The 17,855-nt window shown below is 38.0% G+C and overlaps 1 protein-coding gene across 5 annotated transcripts in view; it reads right to left on the bottom strand.

Annotated features, from left to right (window-relative positions):
• LOC143895875 (atrial natriuretic peptide receptor 1) overlaps nucleotides 1-17,855 on the bottom strand; it is a 94,299-nt gene that overhangs the window by 25,866 nt on the left and 50,578 nt on the right. For all 5 annotated transcript variants that reach the window (XM_077403309.1, XM_077403305.1, XM_077403306.1 and 2 more), the window contains 8 exons: nucleotides 14,429-14,561; nucleotides 13,404-13,481; nucleotides 12,594-12,671; nucleotides 12,279-12,383; nucleotides 11,158-11,404; nucleotides 10,559-10,717; nucleotides 1,926-2,002; nucleotides 1,588-1,679 (listed from right to left, as the gene is read on the bottom strand). In XM_077403309.1, coding sequence (XP_077259435.1) covers nucleotides 1,588-1,679; nucleotides 1,926-2,002; nucleotides 10,559-10,717; nucleotides 11,158-11,404; nucleotides 12,279-12,383; nucleotides 12,594-12,671; nucleotides 13,404-13,481; nucleotides 14,429-14,561 — 969 coding nt within the window. The remainder of the gene's footprint in view (nucleotides 1-1,587; nucleotides 1,680-1,925; nucleotides 2,003-10,558; nucleotides 10,718-11,157; nucleotides 11,405-12,278; nucleotides 12,384-12,593; nucleotides 12,672-13,403; nucleotides 13,482-14,428; nucleotides 14,562-17,855) is intronic.

Genomic DNA, 17,855 nt, shown 5'->3' with positions numbered 1-17,855 from the left:
CGAGCCGTCAATCGAAACAGCCGCGTCCGTCGAAGATATTGAACGAATGTCGATTGAATCGCTTTTCCTGTGAGATTGGAGAATTCTTATTTGACGTAGATTCTAGCGCGCAGCATGGAAGCGCGATGAGAGAAATTATGTCTATAGAAATTATGTAAAGCAGCGATCTCATTTTCTTGTGTCAAGCTCCCTAGCTCTCTCTCTCTCTCTCTCTCTCTCTCTCTCTCTCTCTCTCTCTCTTTCTTTCTTTCTTTCTTTCTTCTTCTCACTATTCTTAATTCACATTTTCTCGCAAGATCACCGTTGACTTTCACCAGACGATCGAAAATGTAAATCTCACCATCCCTTCTAGGTGATACGCTCGTTTTTAGTTTGTACCTCCTCTAGAAGAGATAATCTCGATGGATGATTCAGTCGCAAATTTGTATTTCCAAGGAAAGCCAGCGGCGCCTCTTTCAAACGTAATTTTCCTTGAAGAAAAGGGCGAATGATTGCTTCGATGATCGATTGCCGGTGACACGGTTTTCCAACTTTTTTTCCGGCTTATTTCGCCCAGTCTCTCATCATCATCTTTTCAGCTTATTTCTCGATTTTCTGTTCCTCAACGGAACACGCTCAACCGCGTCCAGAAGCCGTTTTTTTCACGTGCAGTTATTGACCTACTGAATTACCGTGTGTCTGGATTCGACGATGTATTCTTTCTCGAGTGTGAGATGATGCACGATACCCGGAAGGTCGACAACTATGCCAATATCTAACTGGAGAGAGAAAGAGAGAAGGAAAGGAAAAGAGAGAGAGAGAGAAAAAAAGGAGGCGACTGCCCGCCTTTACGATAGAAGAAAAAGAAATGCTCGTCGAGATATCGCGAGTTTTGCTCTCGGCGACGCTTTCATACAATGGCCCGTACAATTTGCTGTACTGAATACGAACGACGCTGTTCCGCACCATATACCGGGAATCGTAGTCAGCCATTTCTCAATTCGTTATTTCGACCTGAATCTCACGTCTCTCTTCCGAGCCGAAGACGCGGCCGCGTTAATGCTCCCGCAATTATATACGATCGTCATCGTTGATTCCGTCGACGTCGTAGGAAATCGTCGTCGTTATCGACATTTCCGACACACACCGACATCCTCGATATAAACGTAACGGCGAATCCGATGGAAAGACCGACGAGACGGAAATAACGTTAGACGGGGACAATACCTCGATGACGCAGTTAATGCATTCTCCTGATAGTTCGCACGTTACCCCGAGTTTTACAGCTCCGCGCTCGCATTACATCCCGGCTCGAGCTTTATCGGTATTCTAGAGGACGACATACGCAGGTTTTTTTCCCCATCACAATCTCGATATCCGCGCTACGCGCTCACGCCTCAATACGGGCTTTTAGCTTAATGAGAGAATGAGAATGGGTCATTAAAATTTGCTCGAGGTCCCGTTTTAAGTCCGCTGTCAAACTACATAACGTTTTCGACATCGACGTGGGGCTTAATTCGTAATTAGAAACGCGCGACCCGTAGATTGCGATCCGTAAGTCGCATAATTACGTTAATAGCATAAAATTCTTAGAGATAAATTACTCACTTATTAATTTTACGAATCGTCTGCTTCAGCGCAGGAAAATCCGGTCGGTCCGCGGAATCTTGCGCCCAGCATCGTCTCATTAAAGTAGCTACCTATAAAACAAGATTTATTTTTTAAATTTATGCTCTTTCTCTCTGTAAAAATTCATTTTAAAAGAACGGGCTACTAATAACATATAAGTTAATAATACATCAAGTAACATGAATATTTTATGGTGATATGCTGTTGATAATGCTAATGAACGACGCATTGATTATCATGAGCAGATAAATCTCGCATAAATTAATATAAACGTAAATACGCGAGGGCATTTAAAATATTTGCCAGATGATATTTACCTCTTCTTCAACGGAAGCTTCGTCGATTACAGGCCTTAAGGGTGAGCTGCCACCTCTTCTGACACCTTCTACTATTTCTGCAACAGAGACGAAGCGTGTTGCGTGGTATCAAAGTTCACAGGGCAATGTAAAAAAATCTTTTCATGAAAAGGAAATAAATAAAAAGGAAGAAAGTGCGCGGAAAGTAATCCGCTTATTGGGCGTAAAAATATCGATTGGGACGCGTGACTGTTATAGGACGTGATAACGTGTAAAAAGAATTAGTCGACGTAATACCGCGAGATATTCCGCGATGTTGCAATTACTCAGAATTGGAGCGTCCGCGTGCAATCGCGCGAAACTACGTTTATTCATGGCTCAGTGGAGTAGCCCGCGCTTACGTCAGACAGCGATGTCCGCTTAGCGCGAGGAACTTTCTCCTTCGTCTCCACCTACCATCGTGCTTCACTACTGTCCACGTATCATTTCAAAGAGCAGCCAGCTACAAATTTTCCGTTAACCGTTTGATCTTCACGAGTATAATGTCGTTCGTATCGATTTTGTAGCGCATCTAACTCCGTATAAAAATTTTCCAATAAGATAGTATATTTACAGATTGACGTGGACATCTCGGGGCATCAACGAATCGTGAAATTGTAATACGACTGTCTTATTGAGAATAATTTTTATTTCTGACGAGAGAAAGAGAGAAAAACGAGTCGGCTCTGTGTGACTGTATTTAAATGTTCTCTTTGCTCTTATATAAGGCACAATTTATTCCTATCTTGCGACAGAGATTTCGTTTTACGAGGATTATAAATGTTTAAATGAGTGTAAGTTATAGAATACAACTACCGGGACACACCTGACAGAATTGTCGACTAGATAAAATTTCAAAAATAGCATTTGCAGGCGTTTACATTTTACGTATGGCATACGCCAAATTCACAGGTAAAAATTATGTCGGAACGGGATGGAGATAAACTTACATAACACCTTACGTTCATGTTGGAACTCTGTCCCGGCTAACGCTGATATATTCGTTCTACAAAATTATACGGAATTAATTAAATGGTTTTCTGGTGTAAACGTCATGAGCAACGTCACGAGAAACGAATTGAGGTAAAATGACAAAAGGATTTAAATGTATCAATGATAACCGATTTCAGTTTTCTTTTATATATTTGTACGTATAAAGAAGCGAAAATAGAGTTTTATCGTAACCATTGTGGTTACTTCTTTTTAAATAAAATCAGTTTTATTTAATCGTCGAGCTGTGAAATGAAATGCAAGCCAGTTTTCGCAATTAAAAAGCGATTGAAGCGATACGTTTATTGATAATAACGTTCAATTTACATCTTTGCTTTTTCTATTTTAATTAATAAACTTTTCTTCAATCTTATTCTTTTTCTCATTCAGAATTTTATTTGTAATATTGATACGCGTGATGAGCAAAACTGAAATGATAGATATAACAAACAATAGACCTAAATGGAAATTACATGGAGATATTCCAGTTTGGATGATGTTTCATAGCCCACGTGGCAAAGGAAATATTTGCCAGCACTTCACATGTAGGATCTTCAAATAGATTCTAGTTTGATTCAGTTGTATATCATCATATATCATCGTGCGTTATGCTCCTTGAATTCTCGAAATAAAAAATTCCGCTAAATTAATGATATACAATATCATGAAAAAGAAAGGAATAAACAAGGAAATTTAAAAAGAATAAAACTATTGTAATAAAGAATATTTTTTATAAACCAATAATTATATACGTAGTGTAAAAAATTCATGAAAAATACAAATAACATATATATAATTAACAACGAAAGAGCATCGAGCCGTAACCAGGTGTTAATGTTAATATATTCACATATAATTTAAATTAACAAACGTTTCGGTCAACATATTGGACCATCCTCAGTGTCGTACAATAAATGTCGCATTTTGTTAATGTTTGACATATTGTAAGAGAACACATAATGCTGACTCGACAAATGATCGCACGACGAACCAAGCGAACCTCATGTATGTATAACAATTACTGTCTAGTTACACACCGATCTAATTTCATATAATCGTAATTTGCAGCATGACGCACACCGAAAACAACGAACACGTTTGCGCTTAGTTTTTAATTTTAATTTTTTTGAACGTGTAATTTCCGTTTTCTATGTTACTCCGATTTTAACAAAATGCGACATTTATTGTTCGAGGTTAATACCGGGTGTTATATTCCGACGGATCTCTATCCTCAGGAGCCGGATGATACGGCCGCTATAAATGCGCTTATGGGATAATTGATTGCGTATCGAATTCGACCGCGACTACAGAAAACCGAATCCGCTGTCGTGCGTCAAGGACAACGGACACGTACTGTGTCTGTAGATGTCCTCGAGGAACAGGCTGCAGGACTCGCAGTTGAGGGTGCAGTGAGGCCTGCGGACCTCGAGGAGAGGGCTGACGGCCCTCCTGGGACTGGTCCCGCCGTCGGGACTCGGCCCCGGCACCTGTGGCAGGGTCAGGCTGCTTGTGCTCGAAGCGTTACTTCTTTCCGCCATTTCGTCTTCGTCCTCGATCAAGGGAAAGCCAAACTGCCTCGCCGGACAGCCCTTGAAAATTTACCGTCGCGATATCGGATTTTTCTTCTTCGTCCTCTCTTTCTTTTCTTACTTCGTATGTACGTACACTGCATGCGTGTGTGCATGTAGATACGTACGATGCTTCCGCCGAGTCGGCATACTCGATAAAAATTTTATTCATTCGATAGAAAATATTTTATAATCCGCGAACATTTCCAAATTCAAGATAATCCTCCGCGCGAAATTTCGCGGTTGAATAGTCGGATGCGGTATATCATGCGGAAAGTTTGTTCGTGAATATCGGTACCCTGCGTCTTGACAGATAAAAATTGTTGGAAAGTGTTCCCCGATCATTGTGACGTGTGATGAAAAGGAAAAACTTAAATGAAGAATAGAGGTCAGATAGAAAAAAAATTATTATGCTCTCCGGAGCACGTTACCGAGAGCAGATATAGAAAATGCAGGTAGATATAAGTAATACATTTTCGTGATTTATGTATCATGATTTCAAACGGTAATTCTACTGAAAATTTGCATAAATAATATCTAGACCGCATAATTCTATATATATATTTTTAAAGGTATTTAAGTTTAAGATATAAAATCTAACGCTTGGAGTTTAAATTGTCGAAATACTGATACATAAATTTATGTCACGCTTCTCTGCATATAATTATGTTATGTTAACATGCATAGTAATATGTATTTTATTGTGTTTATCTTGAATCTAATAACAAGTATTTTATACCGAATTAATTTTCATTTGCCGTTTAGCATGCAAGAGAAAGTGTACATGCAAGAGAAGTGTACTCGTTGCATTGCGTAAACAGTATCTCTGCAAGCTGTTAAAACATTTATTTTTTAACCATTCTTCTTTCAAATGTTTATTTACCTTATTTCGTTTAAAAACACGCGCGCGTATTTTGCAATGAGCTAAAATAATATTTATTAGGTATCAAACCGCTTTATTTGTTCAATTGCATGGCATTAAAATTTTAAATACTCTGTTATTATTATTATAATTGCTTATAGTTACACATTCGTATTTCCACGACTAGTTTCAGCAAATAATAATTGTTATAACAGTCAAATTAATCGATCAATTAAACGAAATTAAATAAACAAAATTTTTATTAAAATTTTTTTATTAAAGTCACGTTTTTATAGAAAAGTATAGTTTTATCAAAATATGTATCTAACAATAATAATGACGAACAAAAACTATCACAGCACTTATATTTATGAATAAAATCTCAATTTTGTGCTAAATCGATTTATAGAAATTATATTACAGAGCTAATGAATGAAGCTATTATCCGAAAGCGATGAGCGTCTTAAAGTTTAATTCGCGTGTAACGATATTATGGTCGATTTATTTGACGGAACTTCGTTGAAAAGTTACGTCTCGGTGGCCTTGAAATCTCGCGCTCGACTTCTTTCCTTTTCAACCCCTTTCCGTCATCTTTATCTGATCGTTTTACGTCCAACGACCCTGTTTTTGTTCGAGAGTTCACGAGTTCGTTTCGAATTTTCGCCGAGAAACGCAATTTCCGTGAATAGTGGCCATTAGATCGAATTACACGTAATCTCCGTTTAATGACTTCCCAGTATTCATAGTTGGTTCTTATTTTAAGATCGTCTTAAGTGATGTCTTAAGATGCTAATACGGCTCTGTGATTGGTTAATGGCATCTTAAGATCGTACTTAAGACGGACTTAAATGTAAGATTCAACTATGAATACCGGCCTTAGAATATATTCAAGACTAAAAAAAAAAAAACAACGTTAAATTGCCATCTTCACTTAAATGGAGCAGTAAGATAGAGAGCTACCGAAGGTTACCGTAGTAACTGAAAATCAATAAAAAACAACTGGTTTCCGGGAAGAAACTCAAAAAGTAACAAGCCACTTTTCATTAAAACACCAAGCGCACATACCTATCTCCGCTACGCGCAAAGCAAAAAACTTTATTCCGGGAATTACTCGGACGGACCATCCAATTCGCTTTAAGGTTTAAGTGATAATCCGCAGATTCTCTTTTGCCTCAGAGGAATTTCGCATTAGGGAAACACTCGCGCTTATATCGCCCTTTCCGGCCGGGTCCACCTTGGATCTTTGCTCCCAATTCCACTGACCATTAGACTTTATCCTAATACATATGCCGGCTTTAACTTTACAACACCACCATCATTATACAACACGCCGTATTTTTTCATGGGACGCGCGAACCGCAAAATGTTCATGAAACGAGGGAATTGCTTCGTTCGCGTCGCCGTTTCGCCGGCCGCCGAAAAATGCCTTGCAAAATTAATGACCACAAGCCGCGAGCTCGTAACCTCGATCCCACCGTCGAGTAAATTAGCAGCACAAATGCATTTCACCGTTATTCCCCAGGAAATAAAATCGGGACGTTTCGCGAGTGAAATATTCATGGTACAAGAGACTCGACATTAACGTGGATATCGATATTGGATATGATCGTTATGTAATGCACATTTATCTCTCGGTTTAACTCCCGCGGGGTTTATGCAACAGAAAATCTGAATATTAATATAGAACTCTATTGTATTAAAAATTAGTGTAAATAGTGTAAAATTCAAAATAAGATTCTTATAGATATCTCCAATCAAATATTTTTTCTTGTGGAAATTGTTGTGATCCGTTTATTTCTAAGCCTGAAGCTAATGTCTCTCTTTAAAAATAAAAGTTGTATTTTCCTCTGGGAAATCCTAGGAAATACGTTTCCAGGACGTTCCCAGGATTTCCATCACGGCCGCATGCACGAGAAATGCGAAAGGAAAACTTTGGAAGTAAAAAGAAAAGCAAGAACAACATACAAAAACTGAACTGCATTGTAATTTCGCACTATTGCAAGCATGCAGCAACAGGACAATAAAACGACACGTCTGTCGCGACAAAAAAGCACTCGAGGGCGAGGTGTAAACAATAAAAGTTTCGTTCGCGCGACGCTATAAGAAATCGAGGTGAAAATAAAAGGTTGTATAATAGTAGAGCGAACGGCCGGTGAACTCGCGCAGGAAATGCAGCAGAAACGAGTCGTTTACGACGCTGTCTGATCGGTTATGCGATCTATCACTTGTCAGATTACCATGCGCGCTACCTCTCGTCGAGTTTCTCGTAGAGTTTCTCTCGTCGGGCTGTCAGCAAATCGTACTCACTTTCACAGATCAAACCGCATCGTACGTATAGATGTGAAGTTAAATCCACTAGTGATTCAAGTAAACGAACGATCCGACTCGGGCTAATACTCGTAACTGATGCTGAACACACTTAATAAACCTTTGATCTGCGATAGTTTACACTATCAGCGGTTTACTTTGCGTAACAGAGAGGATTACATTATCAAAAATTTGCTTTCAGCGGCCGCGTCGTCAATTAAGAAGTTATAATAAGACTATGAAAGGTTGAAAGCTTTTTAAAGAAAAATTAAGAATTTCCTTCAATAAGTTTTTTTCTAACTCCTTTGGGGGAATTTACTTTTTTTTAGCAAGAAAGCTTTAATACAGACGGACTACATTCCGTCTATCGGGGGACCTCAATCGTTAGTGGCCTCTTTTCCTTTTAACACGGTCACCGGGATTTATTTCCGCGCGCTGCTTTCCTCACGTTCCATGATGCAACAGTAATTGCTTCCGCTCGGCTGTAACGCGGATATTACGAAGGTGCGTCGACCCGGTGCGGCGGTCTTTTCGCGCTCAGAATCGATACTGGCGCCGGTTAACCGGCGATTAAATAACGGCGGGTAAATTACGCGACGAGATCAAATTTTGCAAACAGTCCAATAGATTCCGATGACACGTTCGTGCGATTGCACGTAACTTCCGAGAGAAAGAGTGGAAGAACACAGCGCATTGTGCACGCACGTTGTCGGGTATGCCGCTCGCCGAAAGATTTCTCTCTTCCGTTTTAGAACAACACCTACTTATTAGACCGTGGACACGGGCATACTTATATGATGCCCGATGCTTTCACGTGTCGCGGTCGAGAATATTTTTTCGCCGAAGAGACAAATGGATAGATGGAGAGAAAGAGAGCGACGACGAGAAGAATCTCGGTGGAACGCGCGCGAGAGCCGTGTGCGTTCCAGGACGCGTGAGAGCTTCGACTGAGCTTTCGAACCTCGCTTCAGCATGCTCCTACGGAACTCGCGACACGTTCCATTCCGCGATCGATCCTCGCGGCCGGTCGTCGTGAGCTTGCGAGCTTGTGCGAAAACTCCGTTACCGATCGCGCGAGATATCGATTTTTCCGGAAATGTGGTGAGCTTCAGCGGTAAAGCTCGAGTCATTTTACTCCGACCAGGCGACCAGTATTACCGGGCGATCACAGCATCTACTAATACTCGATACGGGTATACATGTCGGATACCCCTCGCATTTCCCTCCCTTCGAAGCCAGCAGTCGGATCAAGATGTCCTTGCAAGCTACGTTATCAATCTTCGCTGATCATCAATATTTGATAAGATATCAATAAGATATTAATAAAAATATGTATTGAAGTCTTTTTTGATTACATATGTTTTATGAATTATTTAATTATTTATTTTATTGCACATATTAAAGATTTTGTGAGCGTAATAATAGATTTTCCAATTTTAACAGTCAAATTCAATTAAAAATAAACTTGCTCGAATAATAATCTGTAATTTTATATTTGAAAAATTTAATATAAAATTATATGCAGTCTATGAGACAATTGATATTTATGTTTTGTTTTAACATGATTTAAACAATACATACAACTTGCTCTGCAGCGACTGTTGGTAACAGATTAGCTAAACTCCAATAGGAGCTTGCAAGCTCGCTAGAATCAAGGAGATTCCTTGAAAAGCTTTAGCAAGTAATGATATCCGGCGGCCGATAAAACGATGAGCGAAATTTCACTTATCAGCGCGCAAAAAGCTCCTTTAAAAAATTAATCGTAAAACCAATGATAATATAAAACGTACAAATAATTTAGTATTGCATTTTTGTTCTCATAAAAATTGTATTAGAATAGATTAAATTAAGAGTCTTTTTAACAATGAATTTTCTCATATAATTGAAATATATTTGGGAAGAGGTATGCATTATTTTGATGTCCTTTTAACAAAATCGCAAAAATAGCAAGTAACTGAAATAGCCTCGCAATATAAAATACAATATCAGAATATCTGTAATTTCGCATTGAAAGATAATTTCTGCATATTCTTTGCGCATATCGAGTAAATTATGAATCGAGATCACGCTTTTCGTTAAAATCTATAGATTACCGTCAGCTAAATCGTAACATGTGAACCATCACAAATCGCGTCACGCGACGGTATATGTTCGTGATCATATTCCAGAACGTGCATGCTCCGCCTTCAGAAACAAGGGCACAAAAAGTCAGTACGCGGTGAAATGAGTCAGTGTGCAGTGAAATGAACGTAGTTATATATAGTACACGTGAGATACACGTGAGATTCAAGTTTCCGTTGGTCACTCTTTAAAATGCTAATAAACCAAAGCGCTCGCAGAAAGGACCGTACGATCATGTATCAGACAAAATGATCTGCAGTTTATTCCGTACCTACAGTCATTCTATACATCGTCTGATTTTCCGCGTTCATGATTAGCAAAATACATTTAACGTTGTTTATCGATGGCGTTTTCTGCACTCTCATTGGAAAACAATGTTCACGAAGAATAAAGAGTTTTAGCATTATTTTTCTCTTTATCATTATTTCGCTGGCATAGAAAAATGGACACAATTTTTATGAATTAAAACATTTACATACGTTTTTCTATATACAATATTCTATATACATAAAATATTTTATATATTTTTCTTATATCTATATTACTAAAAATTTGCTTATCAATATTATTTTGATCTTATTTACAAATAACAGCCAACTGATCTTGTTGCTTCCGGTTAAATTAGCTACAATGCAAGTCATGCATATATGGAAAAGAAATTATGCGCGTAACTAGAGGATCGTAGATATTTATTCGCCCAATATGAAACACGATGAGAAGCAATTGCTTGGTATCCGCGATTATCTCAAGTGACGTTAAAGACTTACCCTTTGGAGAGAGTTCGTTATTGTCTCCCAAGTAGAATGGCCCTTGGCGCATCACGATCTCGTGAACGATTATAGCGAAGCTGTACACGTCGCCTTTCTGAGTGCCCTCGGGCAGTCGTATCTCCATCCTCAGCAGCTCCGGAGCTGTCCACAGCTGTTCTGCAAACACCAAATTTCCTGCTCTAAAAAAATCAAAGCGCGTCGAGCGGTTTAACGCGGCCTCTCTTCCTTTTTCCACGCGTTTGATCGTTATTGCAAACATAAATAACAAATATTTGAAAAGTTAAAAAATATCGTATGTAAAAAAAATATTTGTCGCATTTTATAAACTTCTGTTTGATAGAAATTATTGATTAAATGAACATTTTTCCCACGCGTTACTATTGATATACGTATATGTGCGCCGAAGAACTTGTCCAAATAGTTAAATCGCCAAACAGAAGTTTCGTACATTTACTCATGACTATTATCTTTATTTCTGTCCGCGTTTTTCCTTTCCAAGCGCTTGGAAAATATTTGGCATTGCAACTACGATCGTTGGAAAAATATCGCCGCGCGAGAACGTTTTACGGACGCATAATCGGCTTGCGGATACGTACTCCTCCAATAAGCGTAGCTGTTTCTGTCGCTGTCTTCATCCCCATCCGCGCTCCTTCTCAGCTCGTGTAAGCCGAAGTCGGCGATTTTCAGGACGAATCGTGAGTCGACGACGCAGTTCGAAGACTTGAGATTACCGTGACTTTTCACTTCCGACGCATGGAGATACGCCATGCCGCGCACGATATCGTGTATCAGGGATCCTCTGAACACGCGATCGAGCTTTAGCTGCTCGTTCTCTAGTATATCCTGTTCAACAACAAAGGTTTAAAGTATAGCACGCAGGGTCGATCCTTATGCAACTTTACATCTCGGTCAAACGTTCAAATACATTGTATGCCTTGCTTCAGTATATATTACTATTTGCTATATATGCGTATGTCTCTCGATACTCAATATGTGTGTACAGAATATTTTACATTTCACGCGGCTTCTTCGACATACTATCTCTTTGATCTACTGTATAAATTTCACTCGTGTTTAAAACTGCAATTCGTGCAAGGCAACCTAATAATTCAATCGAGTACTTAAAATTGCATTATGAGGCGGGACAGGTATCCAATAAAATGGAGCATCTTTTGTTTCGTATATATAGAACGCCTGCAACGTTTATAGACGAATGCAATTAGCAGTCCACTACGTACACTTGCTCGCAGCGCACATTTGCTTCTCGAGTATTAACGCAGTCACATGTACACGTATGTTGCATCATTTCCAATATTATATATATGTACAATATACGATATTGTATAGAGAGACATGACTACATATACCAGAATGTTTCATATCTTATATTTTAATCACAAATGTTGTGACCAAACTGATTGATTTTCTTTCAAGGAAATGTCAAAGAAGGCATTATTCTTTATCGTAATTTATCTATTTTTAATATTATATATTCTCTCTTTGTAACTAAGCTTTAAAATATCCTATTAAAATTAACTTGAAATTAACTGAATCAATCGGGTTACACAATTATACAAGAAAAAGATTGCCATTAAAATTAAAATCATAACTTGTAGCAATATACAACTATCTCGCTTTAATTTGATGACATGCGGGACATAATTATTTCCTCGGTTGTTCATCAAAACTTTAAATCGGGACACGGAATGCAATTCACCTGGAGAGATCCTTTGGGGCAGTATTCGGTTAGGAGACAACAATGCGGCGGCTCGAGACAGGCACCGTAAAATCGTACAAGATGATCGTGCTGGAGGTCCTTCATCTGCGAAAGTCACCAACATCACCACTCATATTAAAGCCTGTTACATGCAATACCGGTCACTGAAGGAGAAATTACGCGAAGACAACTTATTGGGGAATCGTTATTGAGAGAATTGCGTTTCAAAGTGTGTGCTCAGGAGTTGTATTTGATAAATTAAAATTGACAAGCAATAATTCATGAAACTCGACATACGCTCGCGAAGTCACTCACCCGCTTTAGCTCCAGCAATAAAGGTCTTGAGATCTCCACTTTGTTCCTCGGTATCAGTTTTATAGCGACTTTTGAGTTCTGAAACGAATTGCGATTTCACGGTTGGAAACGGAAATATTGACTGACAATTCTTTGATTGTTGCCTCGTGAAAACCATATGCCTATGAAAAAGTGTGTATATATACATACACACACCCACACCATTCTCTATCTTACAAAACGCGACGTGCAAAAATATAAATTGGATCAATGTTGAATACCGATGAGTTTCGATGGCCTTTTTGTTGTTCAGCAACAAATAAGTTCCACGAGAAATAATTCAAGCTATCAAATGGACGATCGTAAGGATGCAAATCTTTATATATGAAATTTCCTAGAATCGCGCACTTGCGATGAAATCATTAATAAATCAGTTCTCGCGCTACGTTTTCTATTCGGACGTACTTGTCGGGCGATTGTTTGACTTTTTATTGAAGCAATATCTGTATAAAAAAAATAGAATGAATATTGATTGGCAGACGCGAACAACACAAGCCGTATTTCAACGTTCATGGAACATATATGTATATTTCGATTGTAGATAATATATATTGGCATTTAATCCTATTAATACCGAAGATTGCAACTCGGAAATAACTCGGAAATAAGTCAGAAAATATATTTTTTCGCGATACCTACGCAAATGCACCATGATTTATTTTTTTTTTAGATTTTATTTAATATATTAGTATTATTAAAGTTATACTCTGTATGATTGACAACGTTATACGTGTAATTTAAAAGTAAAATAAAAACGAAACGTAGTCTAACCTTGTAAAATCCTGTCGGGACATTGTCATTTCTATCAACTCCGTCTGGCAGACTTGCGTTGTCCTCAGAATAAATCGTCTGGAACAGAGATCGTCTCTTAAATAATAATGAATTAGAAGAGAGTTACGTAAGGCAGGGTATCTTAGGTTACTAAGAAATATTTCAGTGATATAGAATCTTTGACAAATTCAAAGTTGACCTTCCTAAAAACTTCAAATATTAAATGCCTTAGTAATGAAACTTTTAACTAAAAGCAAACGCGAGTTTAAATATAGTTAAATAGAGTAAATTGTCATTATAGTGTTGAAACTTTATTTGGAAAAAGCTCTTCACTCACAATTGTTCAAAATCCGGAAAGTAGCTATTGATACCTCGACATTTCAATTAAATACAATTTAGCACAAATTGGTCAAAGACTCTGTCGTTAAATCCGATTTGTATTATCGTGCAAACAAATGTAAAATCAAGGCTAAATGGCACTTATTTTTCTTCCGTTCTTTCTTCCATTTATATTAAGAAATATAAGAAAAGAAGTACAGAGAACGAAATTTAAAAACGGCTTTCTCTTTTGCTTTTGCACCGTAACGCTATACGTAAAGAAATGATAAGGAACGCGTCAACACACACACACACACACACACAGAATAACGTACAATGGAATAAAGTCTTCTTTATGGTTACTACTTCCGACGCTCCGGAAGTGGGTAAGCACTACTCGCGAAGTAGTACTTTCCACTATTATCCTCTTTCCTTTCTTCAGAAAGATCCTGCCTAAGGTACGAACACCATTCTCTCAGGAATAAAATTATTGGAATAAATAAACGTTATTGGAATGAGCACTCGAATGAAAATTCGATCGCCACCGTTTATTTTATCCACTGTAACTCTTGTCACGACTAACGTTTATTACGTCCCTAATCCGCTTGAATTATATTCGCTTTTCGAAATAATCGAATTGCCGTTTCCGTGAACGAAGCGCGAAGTATCTTATGCAACGCGAGAATCGTGTTTTCCGTCATATTTACCATTTGACTACCGCGAAACCCTTTCGCGATTAGGGAGTACATGGAGCCCTTCTTCGCGCTAGGTATCACGATTACGTCGTCCCAATGCACCTTCCACGTCATGGAGGCAATTTCCGCTTCCAGTTTGAAGCGCCTGCAAAACAAACGATAATATTATCGGCGATCGACTCTCGCGGAGGAGAGTCACACCCGAGGCGCGTTAAAAAAAGTAAAAATTTACGCAATATTATACGGCCGCGTGATAAACCACGCGCTTAAGCGTATGCGTCGTGGATTAATTCCGGACACACAATCGCATTATCTTTCTTTCCGACGACAAAGAGTGTTGCGCGTTTTTCCTTCGTTGATTAACGAGATGCTTTTTATCAACGGCAATTATCATGCCGCGTATATAACGGAAATATTTTCGCGATGTCTCTGTGCGCTACAAAGATGCAATTTGTCAACGCGGTAGACGTGCGCGTGCGTGTATCTGTACTGCTTGTATGTACGTACATGTATGCTACCCGTTCGCCCGATAACTGCGAGCATGCATATACGCGAACGTGTGCGAACATATACGACTTAACAAGTTTGCAACCGGCGCCGCGTCGGTGTGCGTCCACGTTGAACAGCGCAAGAGGTAATTACGTGCTGGCGTATCTCATAACGCCTATCTGTTTCAGGCGGGATATTATTCAGCGCATAAAGGCTCCGTGCGTTCGAAATTTCCCGAACTAAATGAGTTCGATATATTCATCGAAAGTTCATCGTCAAACGTTCGTGGGGTGAATTGCGAACGACCAAAGCGCAATCCAGCAATCCTAGATATTTGTTGGGATTTGCCGATATACTACACCGATTAAACTGCACCGATACGTGTAGTTTAACCGAACTCGGTAGCATTGTAAACTTACTGCAAATTGTCGCGAATGGACGCATGGATTATTTTTGTATATCCGGTATTCTTGTGTAGCGTCGAATTGCGTATCCGGTAGCATTGAAATTCGATATTTTGCGTGCTGCCAGTGCGCAAGCATGTATCTGTGTATATCAGTTTTTAGTACCCGGCAGTTATCTAATAATATGCGATACGCCGTTAAAAAATGTTATCGACAGTTTCCTTTTTCTCTATGGCTTTTAATAAAATTCCCTCAGATATTTAATTCTAAATTAGCGAATTATCAAGCCAGCATACTCGTCGTTTGAACGACGATGAGTATGTTGGCTTTTTGTACGAAGTAATTTCGCGTGTGTTTCACAAATTTGTAATATTACAGATGTGTTTGACTTTCGAGGTGAGTTCTCGAGGTGAAACGCGTTTGCGGCTCATCAAAAAGGTATCTTCCACGCAAAATAGAAGACAAGCACAAACTGCATAATTTGACTGATGGCGCTTTGTTCTTCGCCCGTTACCACCGTGTTATCGACATCTCGTGAATTATAAGATTATTTCAACACTTTCCCGTAAAATGTCGCGCAAATTAAACTACTCTCAATAAAAACTGTGAATAATTTCACTCATGATTTTAATCATTTAAGAAATACTTTTGTTCAACAGACTTCGATAAAGATCTTATAAGATACCGGTAAATTTAATGTTCGACGATTGAAGAGATAAATATCTATTAAGCAGAAAGATCGTAATGCGCGTTAAAGTAAGTTGTAAAACTGTGCAACTGCGCTATCGCATTCCTGATTAAAATCATGCGGAAATATATGACGTGTGCCAAGTTATAATGGCAAGACGACACGCAATAAACTCCGAAGAAGAGCCGGATAGGTAGGACGATGATAATAATTACCGAAAGCAGATCGTCGTCAAATATACCAAGCTTAACGTTAAGCCAAGTATAGTACTTCTGTCTAAAACCGTTATTATCTCTTATAATTTTACGTTTACGATTGCATCGTAATATATTGCACAATACTTTTAAATAAAATTAAATCTGTTAAGCATTCGCATAAATACTTTTATATCAAGATAATAAATTCTTTTCCAAGTATAAACGCTGAATCTAATCGACATCGATGATCTATTGAAATTAATTGGGAATGTAATATATTTCAAAGAACAGAATATTTGTGTGAAAATAACTCCATATATTATATAAAGTGTTAAACGTTTTGTACTGTCAATATGTCGATTGTAAAGGCCTTGGCCTTGATATTTGTTTTTTTTTTTGTAACGTATAGCGAGGCGTTATATGGATACATGGTCGCCGCGCTACCATTCGCCTGTCGATATTCGGGCGAACATCAGGTAACAGTGAATGGTCGCTCCATATATTGTCGCGTTAATTTCAGGAAACAATCGCGACAAGTACCAAAAGATACTGAATGCATTCATACCTTATGATTATTATAATACAGATAAGGAATTGCATGTTATTTCATGATATTTACAACGTTCTTGCGTGCCAATAACCCAGGTACAACAGAAAGTTACAATAAAGTCAAAATGACATTAAAATGATGGTAAAATGACCAAAAATCGTCATTTTGTCGTTATTGTGATATTATTTTGACTTTATTGTGATTTGCTGTTTTACCTGGGAAATAGTGCGTCTATATAGTGCACTGTGTCCGTTTTTATCAACAAATCGCTGTCGATCGAGTAAGTGAACCCTGGACGTTCTTTGCGTTATGTCGCAAACGTTCGGCAGCGTCGTGTTAACAGTCGGATTAAAACTCCTTTTAAGAAAGAAAGACTTATGTTAATAATTAATCCGCATGCGATCGTAATTTTACTCCATTTTCTTTAAATTTTAACTTTGGAAGTGCCGTGCAAAGTATCGCGTGATTATGATTATGCGCGTGTTTATCGCAAGTTTAGGAAATATCGAGAAAATAAGGAGCTGACAACGATAAGAGAGGAGGAGGAGGAAATAGCAACATTAAGGTATAATTGATTTATTATATATCGCAAATAATATATATTCTCCTTTACGATTATTAATTATTATTATTTATTCTCATTATCGCCGATTTTAGCCTCAACTTGTACAGTGTATCTATTTATTGATTAGTTCAACACCAGATAATATAAGTACGGTAATAAGGCAGGCTTATAATTTTGCACACATATGTGAAATCGCACGTAATTAGAGGAGAGATGTCCGCCTTGGATTAAACTTCAGTTGTTTATATAATAATAAGTCCCAATTAAGATTCCTTCAGATGATCGCGACTAGCTATGGGCAAATAGGAATGTCGCGTGTCAGAGTAGGTAGGTAAAAATACGGATAGATAGAAATATAGATAAGTATACGTATTAGAAATACGAATGAATATAGAAATGGGGAGGAAATAGTGATAAGAATATGGGTAGATAAAATACGAGGAATTATTATAATTTAAAAATATGACATTAAATACACAATAAATTAAAAATATGTAATGTTAAAATTATATAATAAATTTTTATAATATTTAATTATAACATTAA

Source organism: Temnothorax americanus, unplaced genomic scaffold, assembly GCF_048541705.1.
Source record: "Temnothorax americanus isolate GAGA-0224 unplaced genomic scaffold, ASM4854170v1 Scaffold17, whole genome shotgun sequence".
In the NCBI taxonomy this organism is placed as follows: Eukaryota; Metazoa; Arthropoda; class Insecta; order Hymenoptera; family Formicidae; genus Temnothorax; species Temnothorax americanus.
The sequence above is the reverse complement of the archived record's forward strand: the minus strand, read 5'-3'. Positions and strand labels throughout refer to the sequence as shown.